Source organism: Rhynchophorus ferrugineus, unplaced genomic scaffold (genome assembly GCF_030347505.1).
Source record: "Rhynchophorus ferrugineus isolate W39M unplaced genomic scaffold, kcgeb_rfMv2 rfM8, whole genome shotgun sequence".
Lineage (NCBI taxonomy): Eukaryota > Metazoa > Arthropoda > Insecta > Coleoptera > Curculionidae > Rhynchophorus > Rhynchophorus ferrugineus.
Genome location: NW_027472587.1, coordinates 11,390,027 through 11,403,908, shown reverse-complemented (window position 1 = coordinate 11,403,908; position 13,882 = coordinate 11,390,027). Strand labels below are relative to the sequence as shown.

General features: G+C 29.9%; 4 protein-coding genes across 6 annotated transcripts in view; 2 read left to right on the top strand and 2 right to left on the bottom strand.

Annotated features, from left to right (window-relative positions):
- Positions 1–2,993, top strand: part of nolo (ADAMTS-like no long nerve cord) — a 546,982-nt gene extending 543,989 nt beyond the window's left edge. The window contains exons 20-24 of the mRNA XM_076411466.1: positions 10–263; positions 1,792–1,964; positions 2,040–2,188; positions 2,524–2,680; positions 2,749–2,993. Of these exons, the coding sequence (XP_076267581.1) occupies positions 10–263; positions 1,792–1,964; positions 2,040–2,188; positions 2,524–2,680; positions 2,749–2,861 (846 nt within the window). The 3' untranslated portion in view covers positions 2,862–2,993. The remainder of the gene's footprint in view (positions 1–9; positions 264–1,791; positions 1,965–2,039; positions 2,189–2,523; positions 2,681–2,748) is intronic.
- Positions 2,994–4,749: 1,756 nt separating this feature from the next.
- LOC143201524 (uncharacterized) lies at positions 4,750–5,875 on the bottom strand. The gene is made up of 5 exons (XM_076412652.1): positions 5,783–5,875; positions 5,565–5,731; positions 5,345–5,504; positions 5,093–5,287; positions 4,750–5,033 (listed from the first exon to the last, which is right to left on the bottom strand). Exons 1-5 carry the CDS (start codon positions 5,873–5,875, stop codon positions 4,863–4,865), a joined length of 786 nt encoding a protein of 261 aa, XP_076268767.1. The 3' UTR covers positions 4,750–4,862.
- Positions 5,876–6,201: 326 nt separating this feature from the next.
- Positions 6,202–8,223, bottom strand: LOC143200437 (hydroxylysine kinase). Its single transcript, XM_076410855.1, has 5 exons — positions 7,827–8,223; positions 7,178–7,377; positions 6,831–7,002; positions 6,540–6,772; positions 6,202–6,405 (listed from the first exon to the last, which is right to left on the bottom strand). Exons 1-5 carry the CDS (start codon positions 8,080–8,082, stop codon positions 6,220–6,222), a joined length of 1,047 nt encoding a protein of 348 aa, XP_076266970.1. The 5' UTR covers positions 8,083–8,223; the 3' UTR covers positions 6,202–6,219.
- A 2,061-nt stretch (positions 8,224–10,284) lies between these two features.
- Positions 10,285–13,806, top strand: LOC143200789 (TBC1 domain family member 31). 3 transcript variants are annotated; one of them, XM_076411470.1, is made up of 10 exons: positions 10,285–10,474; positions 10,531–10,954; positions 11,004–11,152; positions 11,225–11,303; positions 11,732–12,086; positions 12,149–12,781; positions 12,830–13,047; positions 13,107–13,277; positions 13,336–13,479; positions 13,532–13,806. In XM_076411470.1, the coding sequence occupies exons 1-10, from the start codon at positions 10,392–10,394 to the stop codon at positions 13,682–13,684; spliced, it is 2,409 nt and encodes an 802-aa protein (XP_076267585.1). In that variant the 5' UTR covers positions 10,285–10,391; the 3' UTR covers positions 13,685–13,806. The 3 variants fall into 3 exon arrangements, with proteins under 3 accessions (XP_076267585.1, XP_076267584.1, XP_076267583.1); XM_076411469.1 differs by having other exon boundaries at positions 11,225–11,681; positions 13,539–13,806; XM_076411468.1 differs by having other exon boundaries at positions 11,225–11,681.
- Positions 13,807–13,882: the final 76 nt, after the last annotated feature.

Sequence of the window (13,882 nt, the reverse complement as noted above, 5' to 3'; positions counted from 1 at the left end):
AAGAGGCAGGACTTCTGGCAATTTCAGGTACTCGGCTACAAGCCTCAGAATTCACGAGGTCATCGAATGGTGACCTATCCAGAAAATCAAGACCAAATCCCACCGACGGACGATTCAGTTTCGGCAACTTCTTCCAACGAATTAGGAGACTTTGTGCTCGGGAAAGGTAGCAAGGAAAATGTGAAATTTGAATGGGCTCTGAGTGACTGGTCCAGTTGTTCGGTATCTTGTGGAGACCATGGATTTCAAACTAGAAAAGCTAGGTAAAACATACTTCTATCCAAATATATTAGTTATATTTCACTAAATTAGGTGTAAATTGCATAAAAATCCAAAAAAAAAAGTTATTTATGGGCTTATATCTATCTAATATCCAAAAAAAAAAACTTATAGCTAAAGAATTAATTAAACTATTCTAATATTGTTACAATAGAAAATACATACCGAAAATATTCAAAAACCATTGTATTTTGGCCATAACATTATTTATTGATTGAAAAGGATAAATATTACCCTCAGCTAATATAACCAAAATATATTTAAAAAAACACAGTTAGGCCTCAGTTTCGGCGATCACAATCTTCATTTGACGAAAATTGCTTCCCAGTGAGCATTCTTTTGAGATCTGAGAACAGGAAATAGTCGCTCAGGGCCAGATCTGGAGAATACAGTGGATGTGCAAGCAATTCGAAGCCCAATTCTTGGATTTTTGCCATCGTTTTCACTGATTTGTGACACGATGCATTGTCTTGGTGATACAGCACTTTCTTTTTCTTCAAATGCTGCCGTTTTTCGGCGATTTCGTCCTTCAAACGGTTCAATAACGCTATGTAATGTGCTGTTGATGGTCCTTCCTTTTTCAAGCTAGTCAATGAAAATAATTCCATGCGCATACCCAAAATACAGACCCCATAGCCTTGCCAGCCGACTGTTGCGTTTTCCCACGCTTTGGAGCGGGTTCATCGTGTGCAATCCACTCGGATGACTGTCGATTGGACTTCGGAGTGAAATGATCGAGCCATGTTTCATCCATTGTCACAAATCGAAGCAAAATCTCAGGTTTATTATGCTTGATCATTTTCAAACAGTGCTCCGAATCATCAACTCGTGTTTTTGGTCAAAAGTGAGATCGCGCAGCACCCACTTTGCACAAAGCTTTCTCATACCCAAATATTTGTGAATGGTATGATGTACACGTTCAGTTGATATCTTTAGAGTTTCTGTTATTTCATTCGGTTTCAATTTACGGTCATTCAAAATCAGTTTTTTTCATGTTTTCTTCGGTAATAACCCCTTTTGGGCGTCCACTGCGTTCACCGTCTTCAGTGCTCATTTCACCATGTTTAAACTTAGCATACCAATCCTCTATGGTTGATTTCCTGGGGCAGTGTCCGGAAACTCGGCATCAAGCCAAGTTTTCAACTGTATTTCTTCCCTTCAAAAAGCAATATTTTATCAACACGCGAAATTCCTTTTTATCCATTTTTTTTCACAATAACAAAAGTTGCTTCTTTATACAAAACGCTATAATTCATAAACTAATGATCCGACAGCTGTCAAATTTATACACGCATCTTTTGAGAGTAGAGCTAACTAAAAAAACATATGGATTTAATTCTAGTAGCGCCATCTATGTCTCAGGCCGGGGACTTTTCAACTTACCTGTTATATAATTAAGTATTATTTGAAAATTATATGAATAAATGCGCTTTAACAACATGAAAATGGACTGAAATTACTTTTTCTCCGGCTTATTATGATATATTTTAGATGTTATAACTTAAATTTCAGATGTCTGGTGAAGCTACACAACGTTTCCCATGAGGTAGAAAATAATTTCTGCGAAGATGCCGAGATTCTCGTACCGAAAACGAAACGAAAATGTGAATTGGAAGCCTGTCCCCAATGGACCATGTCTCAGTGGAGTTTATGCGAGAGATCAAAGTGTGTCGGCTACCATAAAGGTTAATATCCATTATTTAGCCTGTATATCGAAAGTTTGTGTGATTTTTCCGGTCTAATCCGCGTACGTTTTCCAGCAATACAAAAGCGTATAGTGAAATGTCAGATGCGTGGTAATATAACAGTAGATATGAATAAATGTGACCCACGTCACAAACCCGGACAGCGTCAGGAGTGTTATAACGAAAAATGCGTCGGAAAATGGAAAATGGGCAGCTGGTCTATGGTAAGTTATTATTAATTAAAATTCCGATAAGCATTCATTTCAACTTTTTTTTTCATTTTAAATAAATATAAATAAATGTACTCTTGTTTCCAATTAAATAACTATAAAAACCTTAATCTGGAAAATGACGACAAAATGGTGAATGCGGTTCCATTTGTAAAAATAATGTAATATCATAAATGTTATAATACATTTGACTATAATAACAATTTACTTCCATTTATTGAATTACTTAATTATATTATTTATTATATTTTCATTTGTATATCTGATTTAATTTTGAATTTATATACCTCCACGATCACTTATACTTTAATTAATACAAATCATTTTAGTGTTCTGCACCATGTGATGAAACCGGACAAAAAGTTAGGATTCTTCAGTGTGTATGGATCGGGACTAAAAAACCAGCTGGAAACGCTTGCGATGATATTCCAAGACCAGTCTCTAGGAAGAATTGCAAAGGACCTCCATGCAAAGTACCAATCGTAGGTACGACCACTTTTATATAACACAACTAGATACACTTTTTAATTTAGAAAAAAATTATTATTTTTCAGATGAAGAATGTAAGGATCATTCCATGTTCTGCTCCAACGTCAAATCGCTGAATATGTGTGAAAGAGTCAGATATAAGCAGCAATGTTGTAAAACGTGCAAGGAGCAAATATAAATATAAACACAACGCACACGATGTAAAATCAGAGTTAATTTCGTCTCAAACATTCACAACTGCATAAAGAGATGAATAAATCCAGCAACTTAGCAATAACTATCGTGTTTTACCCAAAAGTATCTAATTAAGTGAATGTTTAAGAATAAAAACAAACTGTTTCGCATATTTAATTTACTCTTATATATGCATTTAATATTAACTTTACTAATAACTCCAAAGTTTAAGACTGACTTTCATTTGTACTTTCGTTTATTTATAAAATAAGTGAGTGCTGTGGCTTAAAAAAAACTATAATTTCGACTTTGTATATTCCAACGGGACGAATTCATTCAAAATGAATCGTTCATAGATTAGAATCTTAAGATGTTAAAAATACGCTTGTAAAGTTATTACTTGTTCAAACATTCCAAGTATTTTCAATATCCTATAATTTTTATTTTTAAGTAAATATATTTAAATACTAGCTAGCTAAAAAAACAAGATGAGATGTTCCATAGTTGTATAAAATGAAGAATATAAAACAAGCTGAAAAACAAAATGAGAAGCAGATGTTAAATTTAAATCTTACCAACCAACATTAAACGAGACTGGCGATTTACCCATTATATATTATCTCCATGCGATTATAATCAAACATCACATTGCTGTTTCTCATATGTTAATATTTATGTGTTAATTCATGTAGAATATTAAATTAAATATTTTAAAAAATACAGTATATGTCTATTGTAAATAAGTTTTAATTTTAGATTAATGTACGATGAGAACTTTTTTAAACTACCAACTAAATCTATAAGAATCCTCCACCAACTGGTATTTAGTTTAAACAACCTTATACCAAATCAAGACAGTGTGAAACTACTTATGATTTGACAGTATTACATTGTATATTTAAGCCTTATTGTTATTTATGTAACTGTAAAAAAAATAATGTTAACGTTATAACTTGATGGAGACAGCTTTAAGTATTAAAACAAACCCAAGAGCTTTACCTAATTAATTTAAAAAGTGTAAAAACTGAACATATTTAACATAGATTGTATATTGTAAATTAATATTAGGAATATTCTAGAGAAATATTGTTAACAATTGCCTAATAATTCTATTGATGGCTTAAAATCCCTTACACATTATTCAAAAATTTTATGAAATAACCTTCATTAGCTATTATTATACTGGGTTCTCTATAAATTATTTTACCGTATTTAATGACCGTCATATGAACTGGTAGTTTGAAGATTATTTCCGGTATGACAGAGCAAGAATTATACCTGAAAACTACCAATTATTTGGTGCATTAAACAGAAAATACCCAAATTTTATTTAACATATTTTCAATTTCATAAAATTCTAAATTATTACTAATTGATTATTGAAATAATAAATTGTATATGGTATATTTTCCCCATAAATTAAGCTAACAAGTTTATGCTGAAAAATAATGCTATAATTATGAAACAGTTTCATAATAGTCCAAAATTAATTTTTCAGTTATGCCTTTTAGTTATGTTAAATAGTTAATGTTTATATTGTCTTATAAAACACATGTAAATTATTTGTATTTATTTATATGTTACGTTTTAATGGAATATAATATGAAACATAATTGCTGTTTCATTGTTTGTTAAATACTAATTTAATATTGTTAATAAAATGGTGAATATAACAAAAATAATAAATTAATATATTATGATAAAAATATTTCCAGATAACTAACTTTAATTTATTATACAATGTCTTGTGTTACTCTAATTAATTTAAAACCTAATATAACCATTTGGATTCTAGACAGTGTTACTTTATTTATAAACTTAAAAATTTTATTCAAGAACTTTTTCATGGGTTGAAGGTGGTTGAAGTCAAGTCAGATTATTAAAAAAATGAATTAATAGTATTTTTAAATATATATTTCAAAGTAATTTATTAGTATGACTTTAACAAGCAGAGTAAATTAAAAAGTATTAAATTTAAAAGTTGCATAAACCAATTGTTGGTATTTTACCAGTAAAAAGAGTCGTGCCAAAAATTGACAAACTTATTTACCAATCCGGGTTTAACATATGACCGTCCAGGATTTACCGAAATAGCTCCCGATTTATTCAAAAAATCATCTTCAGGGTATTCCAGGTAACTTCTGTCCGGACTATCAATAAGTACATCATGAAGGGTCTAAAATAAATGAAAAAATCATTTTATATCTCAAAATTACTAGTGACAAATAAATTTACCTCATTTTGGTCCCCTTTATTTTTTCTAACTATAAAAAATTTAATGTTGCATTTTTGATAAATTATTTGAACCAAATCTTTGATAGAAACCTTCGGGCATATCCTTAGAGTACATTTCTTCTGATTTGTATCAATGAGAAACGAAATGACTCCTTCCGCCTTCACCAAACTGTTTTCAATCTTTTTACGATTCTCCTGCACAACATAATTATTTACACACAAATGGATAATTTTAATTACAGACTATAACACTTTTTTTAAATCTGGAGCGTAAAGAAGGTAAACGGTCTGCTTCTTAACTTGTTTAGATTTAGTTCTACTACGGGTATTTAATGCTGGTGGTAAAGTATTCCTCAATATCTCGGTTATCAGTGATGCTCTGTTATGCAACTCCTTATTAGAATCTCTTGTTCTACAATAAATTAGGATGTATATGTTAAAGGATGTTAAATTAATGCGTAGTATAAAAAACCTTATGGACAATGCTTCCAGTGATTCATATACACCAAATATTGAAATGAGAGCATTATAATTCTTGATGTTATCGATCAGTATTTCAAAAATATCCAAGCATAGTTTCAAAACTTCAACATTATCACTGTCCAATAACGTGGCACTATACAATATCATTTTTTTATCCTAAAATTGTTATTACCTGAATATCAGAGAAGACTAGTACTGAAACATTACCCTTAATAACTGGCGATGATTAGTTTCATCAGAAAGAAGCCTGAGATAACATCTCAGGGTTTCAATTTCTTTGGTGCAGTTCTTCACAACCATTTCTGTCAATAAAGATAAATGACACGAATGGTAATAATACTTTTTTATAGTGACATCAAATGTCATTAATTACTGATTTTGTGAATGAAGATAATAAATTTAATAACTAATCCTTTCTCCAATTATATTGTACTATTAATAGAATTTTATATTTAAAAAAATCTATCAATTTTTTTGAAAATTGATATTCCTTGAATGAAAGTATTCAAAAATATTTTAAGATATTAAAGATAAGGATCAATATATTTTGTAAGAGTTTACAATGGTGCATTGGCTAGGAATTATACAGTGTATAGTAATCTAAACATAAATAAAACCTGCTTAAATTAATTAAAAATAATATATTACAATCTAAATTCAATATCAGTTCCCCATAGATTCAATAGGTCATCTTCAGGAAAATCGTAAATTGTCTTCAGCAAATTCCATCCAGATTTTGAAGTGGTTAAAATATAATCATTAGTGGGATCTTGTAAACTACCATAGGCTCCGTACACCAATGACTGGCAATATCTAGCTAACACACAAACCTGTAAAGTGATAATAACTGTATATTGTATTTCCATTTTGGGTATCATGTAGGTTTTTCAACATAACCTATATTAAGTGTAACTATATCAAATGTCAAAAGTAAAATATAGAATTGTAAAGGTTCTCAACTTACTTTAAGTAATTTAAACTCCTTCACAGGTATAGGTCGTACTGAATGGTACCCATTCACTACATATCTACCAGTCTTCACATCATTTGACGTAAATATCATATATACTATGGCCAAAGCCAATTCATACAGATAACAACCATAATGGGTATCGCCAAAATCAATGACGGCTTTTATTTTAAGGTTTTCATTGTCAACTATGATATTTTGTTCGTTTAAATCGCCGTGAATGATACCTAAAGGTTTTAATAAGCCTTCAATCGGAAATATACAACTAACTATCAAAGATCTGACCTCTCTCCAATTCAGATTCAACGGATAAAACTCTGGCTGAAAATTCTGATATTATTCGCCTTATTAAGTCTTTCTTCTCATCGCCACTGATTGCGGAAAGACAATCGATCACATCGGCCGCTGATCCTAAACTCCACTGTATTCTATTGTGATATACAGGGTGATCAAAACTCTAAAAACAAATGTAACAATAATTAGTGCTTTTGTAAATATGTGTATGTAAATATGTAAATAGATATATTTTTAAAATGGTAAAAAAGTCTTGATCAAATATCTGTCAATATTCTGTGAAAACGATCCAAAATATTTAGGTTATGTTAAGAAAAACTACATAATAAACATAATACCTTTAAGGCATTGTCGATATTTGCTGCCAAGGCTCCAACATGATAAAACAAATCGGATGATTTTGGTACTTTATGTAAAATAATCCCGTCAATATATTGTAGTAACCATAGTATGTGAACTCCAGTAGATAATGTTATCTTCTCATATATGTTTCCTTGCTTATTTATGATAGGTTTTGGACATAATATACCTCTTTGATCTGCAACATACAGTAATATATTTGTAACAATGAAACTTTTCGTATTGTTTGTCAATAATTATAACAAAACAAAAAACTGTTATTAATTTTTAAGTAAAGCAATTTACGGGAAAAAGTTGTTCCAGGTACTACACAATAAGTCCACTAGGATACATTAAATTTTGCCCCCGAAATAAATATGTTTTGTTCCTTAAATATGTATAAAATATATTTCTTTATGTCAAAAAAAAACCTTAATTAAACTCTCAACATTTCATGTAAATACACTGAGTTGTTTAAAAAACCAAAAGAAAGTACATTTTTCACTTTTACAAGGTATTGTAACCGTTTAACTAAACCATTAATGTTTATTTACATCGACAAATACCCAAACAAGACAAAAAATAAAAACAATCTTACAGTTTACCTATTTTATCAAAAAATTAAAACGTATTTTAAAAACTACATACTCAAGTGACATAAAAGTTGTTTCTGAGCATCAAATCTATCTCCTTGTTGTGAATCTAACGTATTTATTATTTTCAAAACGTAACCATCATCAGACACTGTATCAATGAAGGAATTGCTATTAATGTCTCGCTTCACCAACACGTGAAAATTCTTATCATCGTACCCATTCAAACGATTAATTTCTATCGAACTCAACCCGTACAAATCAAAGATAAACTGACCGACTTGATCCAAGTTTACATCAGCCCGATTCATGATCTGTGAGATTTTAAACACTACGATATGTGTACATAGACTGAGAGAAAAAAAATTATATGGTCGGGAAGATAATCGATTAATTGATAAATATCCAGTCAATAAACGCACCCGGTTTTAAATAGCAAGGCACAGACCTTTATTGAACAAGAATTAACATCAATTAAGACATATTTACTTGATTAATGACTTAAAAGATAAAATATATGCCCTGTTATCATTTGATAGTACATAACAAAAGTTAACGTATGAAATATTCCACAATAACAGAATTAATTCCTAAAATAAATATTTTATTAAACGATAACAATATCGTTCTAATGGTAGGCAACACACAATTACAATAACTAAAGTGTATAGGTATTCTAGTTCGGTTTCATTTGTCCGTATTCTAAAAGTAATGATTTCAAGCAAGCAGTCTGCAGGCTTACTAGAGTCTTCTAAACAGCTTTTTACATATCGTTGAACCAAATCATTGAAAGACTTGGAAGGTTGGTGCCTTATCATAAATTCCTGTAAACTTCTGAGACTGTATTTCAGAATAAAGTCCTGAGAAGTATTGTGGATGCACCCAAATACAATCGGAACAATTACTTATATAGACAATTACAATGCATTCAGATTCCAACTATTATAAAGGAAATTAAGTGATTGGCAACAAGATATGAGCAAAGACCTCACTGCTACAACTCTTGGATAACACTAAGCTAGATACGAAGACCAGAGAACCAAAACGTGTGATTTTCTGTAGTTGTGTAGCGTAATGTATTAGTTTTCACTGTCGAGACACTGTAGACACAAAATGTAGTTACAAAGGCTAGTAATAATATAGTAATAAATTTAAAAAAAGAAAATACTCAGACGAGGAAGCAGGATAATCAGACTGCTGTATAACAGAAGTTCTTGTATTATAACAAATATTATAGCCTCGAAAAAAAGGTTAAAAAATAAAAGAAATACTATGAGATCATCACAATTACAAATTCATAATTACATTAAATGAATGAACCAGTACAAATTTTGCTGTTATTAATTTTTATATTCAAAAAATTGTATACAAGTTATTTTTTGAATATTCCTGGAACACTATCGCAGCGCAACCTGCCGGATACAGTTGTGAATCTACACCATTCCGGGATTTACTGAACTCAATACATAGAGTATACATATAGTATATTACTCAACATTTCTGTAAAATAGATACAGCGACTTATTAAAAGTTCAATAACAGACAAATGTACAGAACAATCATATAAATAATCTCTAGATATAAACCATGACAAAAAAAATATAGTTAAATTTCATTTGGCATATAAAAATGTTGTTTCTTGTTGATGTCACTGTCACATTTAATTTTTTTCTCTAAAATTTATCATACAAAAATTCTAATGCAATACATAAACCAAATAATGTTAAGCTACCTGGTTAAGCCATCAACTGAAGAAGATATTAATCAAGATCAAAAGAAGAATATCAAATCGCCAAGAAACACAGACTCCGGGCAAGGTGATTGCGATTATGGGAAGTTATTACCCCTAGAGGCAACCAAGTGTGAAAATCCACCTGAGAAAAAACTACACAAACAACTAACAAATACGAAAACCCTCTTTATCACGCTAGAAAATGAAATAGCTGATTCTCGTGACGACATACACAATTTGAACAAAAAGATCTTCAGTGCTGAAGAAATTTTCCCACAGCGATGGAAAATCCGGAATAACATCAAGGATGCTTGCAGGCAACAAATGGAAACAATGACACTGGAACTGTTAAAGTGGAAACGGAAAACGGATCGTTTTGATCATCAGGTGAAAGAACTAGAACAAAGAATAAGTTCGTGGCAATGTCTTATAGACAAAGCTAAGGAGCTTCAATGTTTAGAAGGCCAATACTTAAACTAAACCACTTCTTGCGTCCAATTCATTTGTATCTCAATGTAACAAATTGTAAATTAAAATGTGAATACTTAAGAATATTGATTATAAAAATATAATTATATTTGAGTTTAATAAAGACAAGCTTAATGCTTCGATTAACGTTTTATTTCTATATATAACATCAAATATAAAAATAACTTTATACATTGAATAAAAAGTTTAAATTAGATACATAGTATTCGTTACTGTTATGCAACCCTTTATACAGATATAATTATATCATGGGAAGATAGGAATTCAAATTTGGAGTAATGGAACAACACGATCCATAACCTCGATGTTCGTTGCTTTGTTTGCAAACATCGCTATATTGTATCAAAACAATCAAAATGTGACTTATAGTATTAATCAATCTTATTAGACGCATCAAATATGGATAAAATAATAACATCAAAAGATGTTAAATACGAAGAAACTAAATATTATCTTAATATAAAAGCGCCAAATAACGAAGGGTAAGTTTTGCTCATATATCCCTGCTAAACGACACAAATATGCAGTATTTTTTTAGACTAATATTATCTGTACAAGAAACTAAAGGGAAGAAAGGCATACGATTTATTTATTGTGATTTTCATATAAATGGAGATATTTTGGCACTAGGAAATACTGACTATAGAATATATTTCATTGACTTCAAAAAGAAAAGATATTGGGCATTAAAACAATTAGATCACTTTACCTGTATAAAACTGTGTGAATATAACGATAGCCATATATTTATAGGGAAAGCTAATGGTGTCATTGACATAATAGAAATAGACTTTGGAAAAGTTATTTCAAAGCTTATTGGCCATGAATACCCTGCTTTATCAATATCATTTTCACAAGATATTTGTATATCAGCTTCTAAGTATGAAGCTATTATATGGGATTTAACTTCATCTAGTAAACTTCAAATATTATCTCTTGAAAAACACTGTACTTTAAAATTTGTAAGTTATTTAAAGAAAAATAGCACTTGATATTGAAACTTGATTTTAGGTACATATTATTCCTATATTTAATAACATTTTAGTATGCTATAAAGATGACATCATTCAAATATGGGATATTAACACTCTTAAAAGTTTGAAACAATTTTTACCTTCAAATTGGAAAAATTATTCTGTAAAATCTATTGCGTTTTCAAAGTAAGTTTGTTTGGGTAAAATTGGTTTTACTTTACATTATTCATTTAATAAATGAAAAATGTTTATTTTCAGAAATGGAAAAACTATGGTAGTTAGTGGTTATTTGCCCATTTTAGCAATATTTCAATTAAATATTTGGAAACTCTTGAAGGTAATTAATCTTCCAGAATATATAAACACAGTGAAAAAAATCATGTTTATACCACAAAATTTTGATGGTGGTAATAATAAACTTCTATGCATACTCTCTGGAAGTGGTCAACTATATTTTTATGATGTAGAGAAAAATGTTTTAATAAATAAATTGGCATCTAATGTTGAAATAACAAACTATACTATATCATCTTCCAATGACCAATATTTATGTTGTCTGTTGTGTACTGGCGAAGTAAAAATATATGATATCAATATGTTTATAAAAGTAAATGAAATGACTATCATAGAAAAAGCAGAAGAATCAAAAACTGTATCAAGGAAAAAGTCAAAGCTCAAGAATTTTTCAAAATCTAGTTTGGAAGTTAAACATCAAGTACAGTTTGAAGAAAAGTATGAAATGAATATGCATTAATTATTTTTTAGCTTAATAACATATTAGAAACAGACAAGTTAAAAGCGATAATTAGAGAGTATGAGGAGTTTCCTGAAGCTTATAGATTTATAATTTGGGAAAAAATTCTTAAACTTCCAAATAATGTGAAACAGTATAGCAGTTTAATAAACCATGTAAATATAGTAGCATTCAAAGATTTAGTGGAAAAGTTTCATCTAGAGGATAAAGTAACAGTACAATGTTTCAAACATGTGTTTAACAATATTGTCACATGGTGTCCATTTTTTGCTCAAGTTGATTTTCTTCCATTGTTTTTATTTCCTTTTATAAAGGTATCTCATAAAAAACCAATTACATGTTTTGAACTTTGCTGTACACTACTTAGTAAGTACAATTGAAAAATACATTTAGGTATTTCTAATATGTTTTCTTGTAATTTATTGCAGTTAATTGGTGCCAACACTGGTTCGAATATCATCCATTACCACCAATTAATATTTTAGCTATCATTGATAATGTTTTGATGGAACACGACATTACACTGATGCAACATTATGCAGACAATAACATCAACGCCAATGTCTACTGTTGGCTTTTATTAGAATCAGCATTCTCAGAAGTTTTGAATGCCCCACAGTGGCTTAAGTTTTGGGATCATGTTTTCATAAATGAACCGGCTTATCTTCTATGTGCGGTGGTAGCTTACAATATTCTCCAAAGAAAACATCTACTGCTTTTTACAAATGAATATCAAATCCAAAATTTCTTTCACTGCCAACAACCAGTTGATATCAAAGGGTTGATAAAGAAAACCTACATTATTTTAAATAATACAAGCATTACCAACCATCCCAGGCAATATTTAGAAGAATTTCGTGGTTTGTCTTGTGGCTCTTATCCTATATTTGAAGAATATCCCAAAGATGTCGTCAATTTCCAATCAGAACAAATTACATATTTGCGGGAACAGCTCAAACAAATTCAGAATATTAAAGATGAACTATCGACAACAAACATTTATGGAGAAAACAGATACCAAGAACAGGAAATTAAAAACGAGGAAGAAAGGCGAATGATAGGTAATGATATCTTTACCGTGTAAATTAATGATCAGTTTTGCCTTTCAGACGTCGAGAAAGAATGTATGCAGAAAATAAAAGATTATCAAAGTAGGCTGCAATGTCAACAGGAAGAATTGACACATCTTCGGGATAAATTATGCAACACTGAAACTCATATTCTTAATACTGCAAGTAGAAAATTGAGAAATCATGCTTCAACGCTAAAGGCTGGAGTATTAGAAGCTTTAGTAGATGGGTTGGACGTGAGTGAAAATGTAAATAAGGTATATCGATGTTATCTACTTTTGAAGAATACAAAAACGTAATAAAACGATAATTTTAGTCAGAAATAGCAAGGTTACGTGACGACGCTAAAGAAAAATATTTGAATTTGTTAAGGAAAGAACAAAATCTGGAAGAGTTAATTGAACCAAAGCTGTTGAGTTCTGATATCAGCAAAGAATTAAATAAGGCATATAAAGATACACTAAAAGTAAAACGTGAAATAAAGAAGGTAATTAAAGACATTTAAAATACTAAAAAAACATGTTTTATTTTGAGTGTGATTTTAGACTAAAAGAAGATTTAAAACACCTAGCAAAACTGAAGTATATTTGACTATTTCATTACTCAACACTTTAATGGAAAAGATAAAAAAGGAATTGGCAAATGAATATAAAAGCTGCGAATGTACCAGTGTAATGGATAATTTAAAGGTAATATTCAAAATATTTTATTCATAAATAACTAAATCTATCTATATTAAAGATTGTAGAACTGCAAAGAGAAACAAAAGCTCTCCAAAAAGAAGTGACACAGCTTGTGTCATTACTTGGTGAAAAAACAGTAAAAACACATTCCAGCCATGCTAACAAGAATCCCAATTTTGTTCAGTTTCACTCAACTGAAATGAATAATTAGGTTTAATTTTTACACTTTTATATTTATTTCATTTATTAAAAAAGTACAATGATTATTGATTTTAGTATATGATTCAAGCATTGTCATCCAACATTTATTTTTAATAACTTATTTGATAAAAAGAACTTTTTTTAATTTTTACAGCTATCAATATCCCAAAACAAAAAAATTTTTCAAGCTTACTTGATATGCGCTAAA

Bases quoted from the DNA above. Each gene is read 5' to 3' on its own strand.
- LOC143200437 (XM_076410855.1), bottom strand. From the start codon at position 8,082: ATGAATCGGGCTGATGTAAACTTGGATCAAGTCGGTCAGTTTATCTTT. The intron at 7,378-7,826 runs GTATGTAGTTTT...TGTATGTTGCAG, and splicing joins ACAACTTTTATGTCACTTGA to ATCAAAGAGGTATATTATGT. The intron at 6,773-6,830 runs GTCAGATCTTTG...TAAAACCTTTAG, and splicing joins TGAATCTGAATTGGAGAGAG to GTATCATTCACGGCGATTTA.
- LOC143201524 (XM_076412652.1), bottom strand. From the start codon at position 5,875: ATGGTTGTGAAGAACTGCACCAAAGAAATTGAAACCCTGAGATGTTAT. The intron at 5,732-5,782 runs GTAATGTTTCAG...TAACAATTTTAG, and splicing joins ATCATCGCCAGTTATTAAGG to GATAAAAAAATGATATTGTA. The intron at 5,288-5,344 runs GTGTTATAGTCT...TATGTTGTGCAG, and splicing joins ACGCTCCAGATTTAAAAAAA to GAGAATCGTAAAAAGATTGA.
- LOC143200789 (XM_076411468.1), top strand. From the start codon at position 10,392: ATGGATAAAATAATAACATCAAAAGATGTTAAATACGAAGAAACTAAA. The intron at 10,955-11,003 runs GTAAGTTATTTA...ACTTGATTTTAG, and splicing joins AACACTGTACTTTAAAATTT to GTACATATTATTCCTATATT. The intron at 12,782-12,829 runs GTAATGATATCT...TTTGCCTTTCAG, and splicing joins GGAAGAAAGGCGAATGATAG to ACGTCGAGAAAGAATGTATG.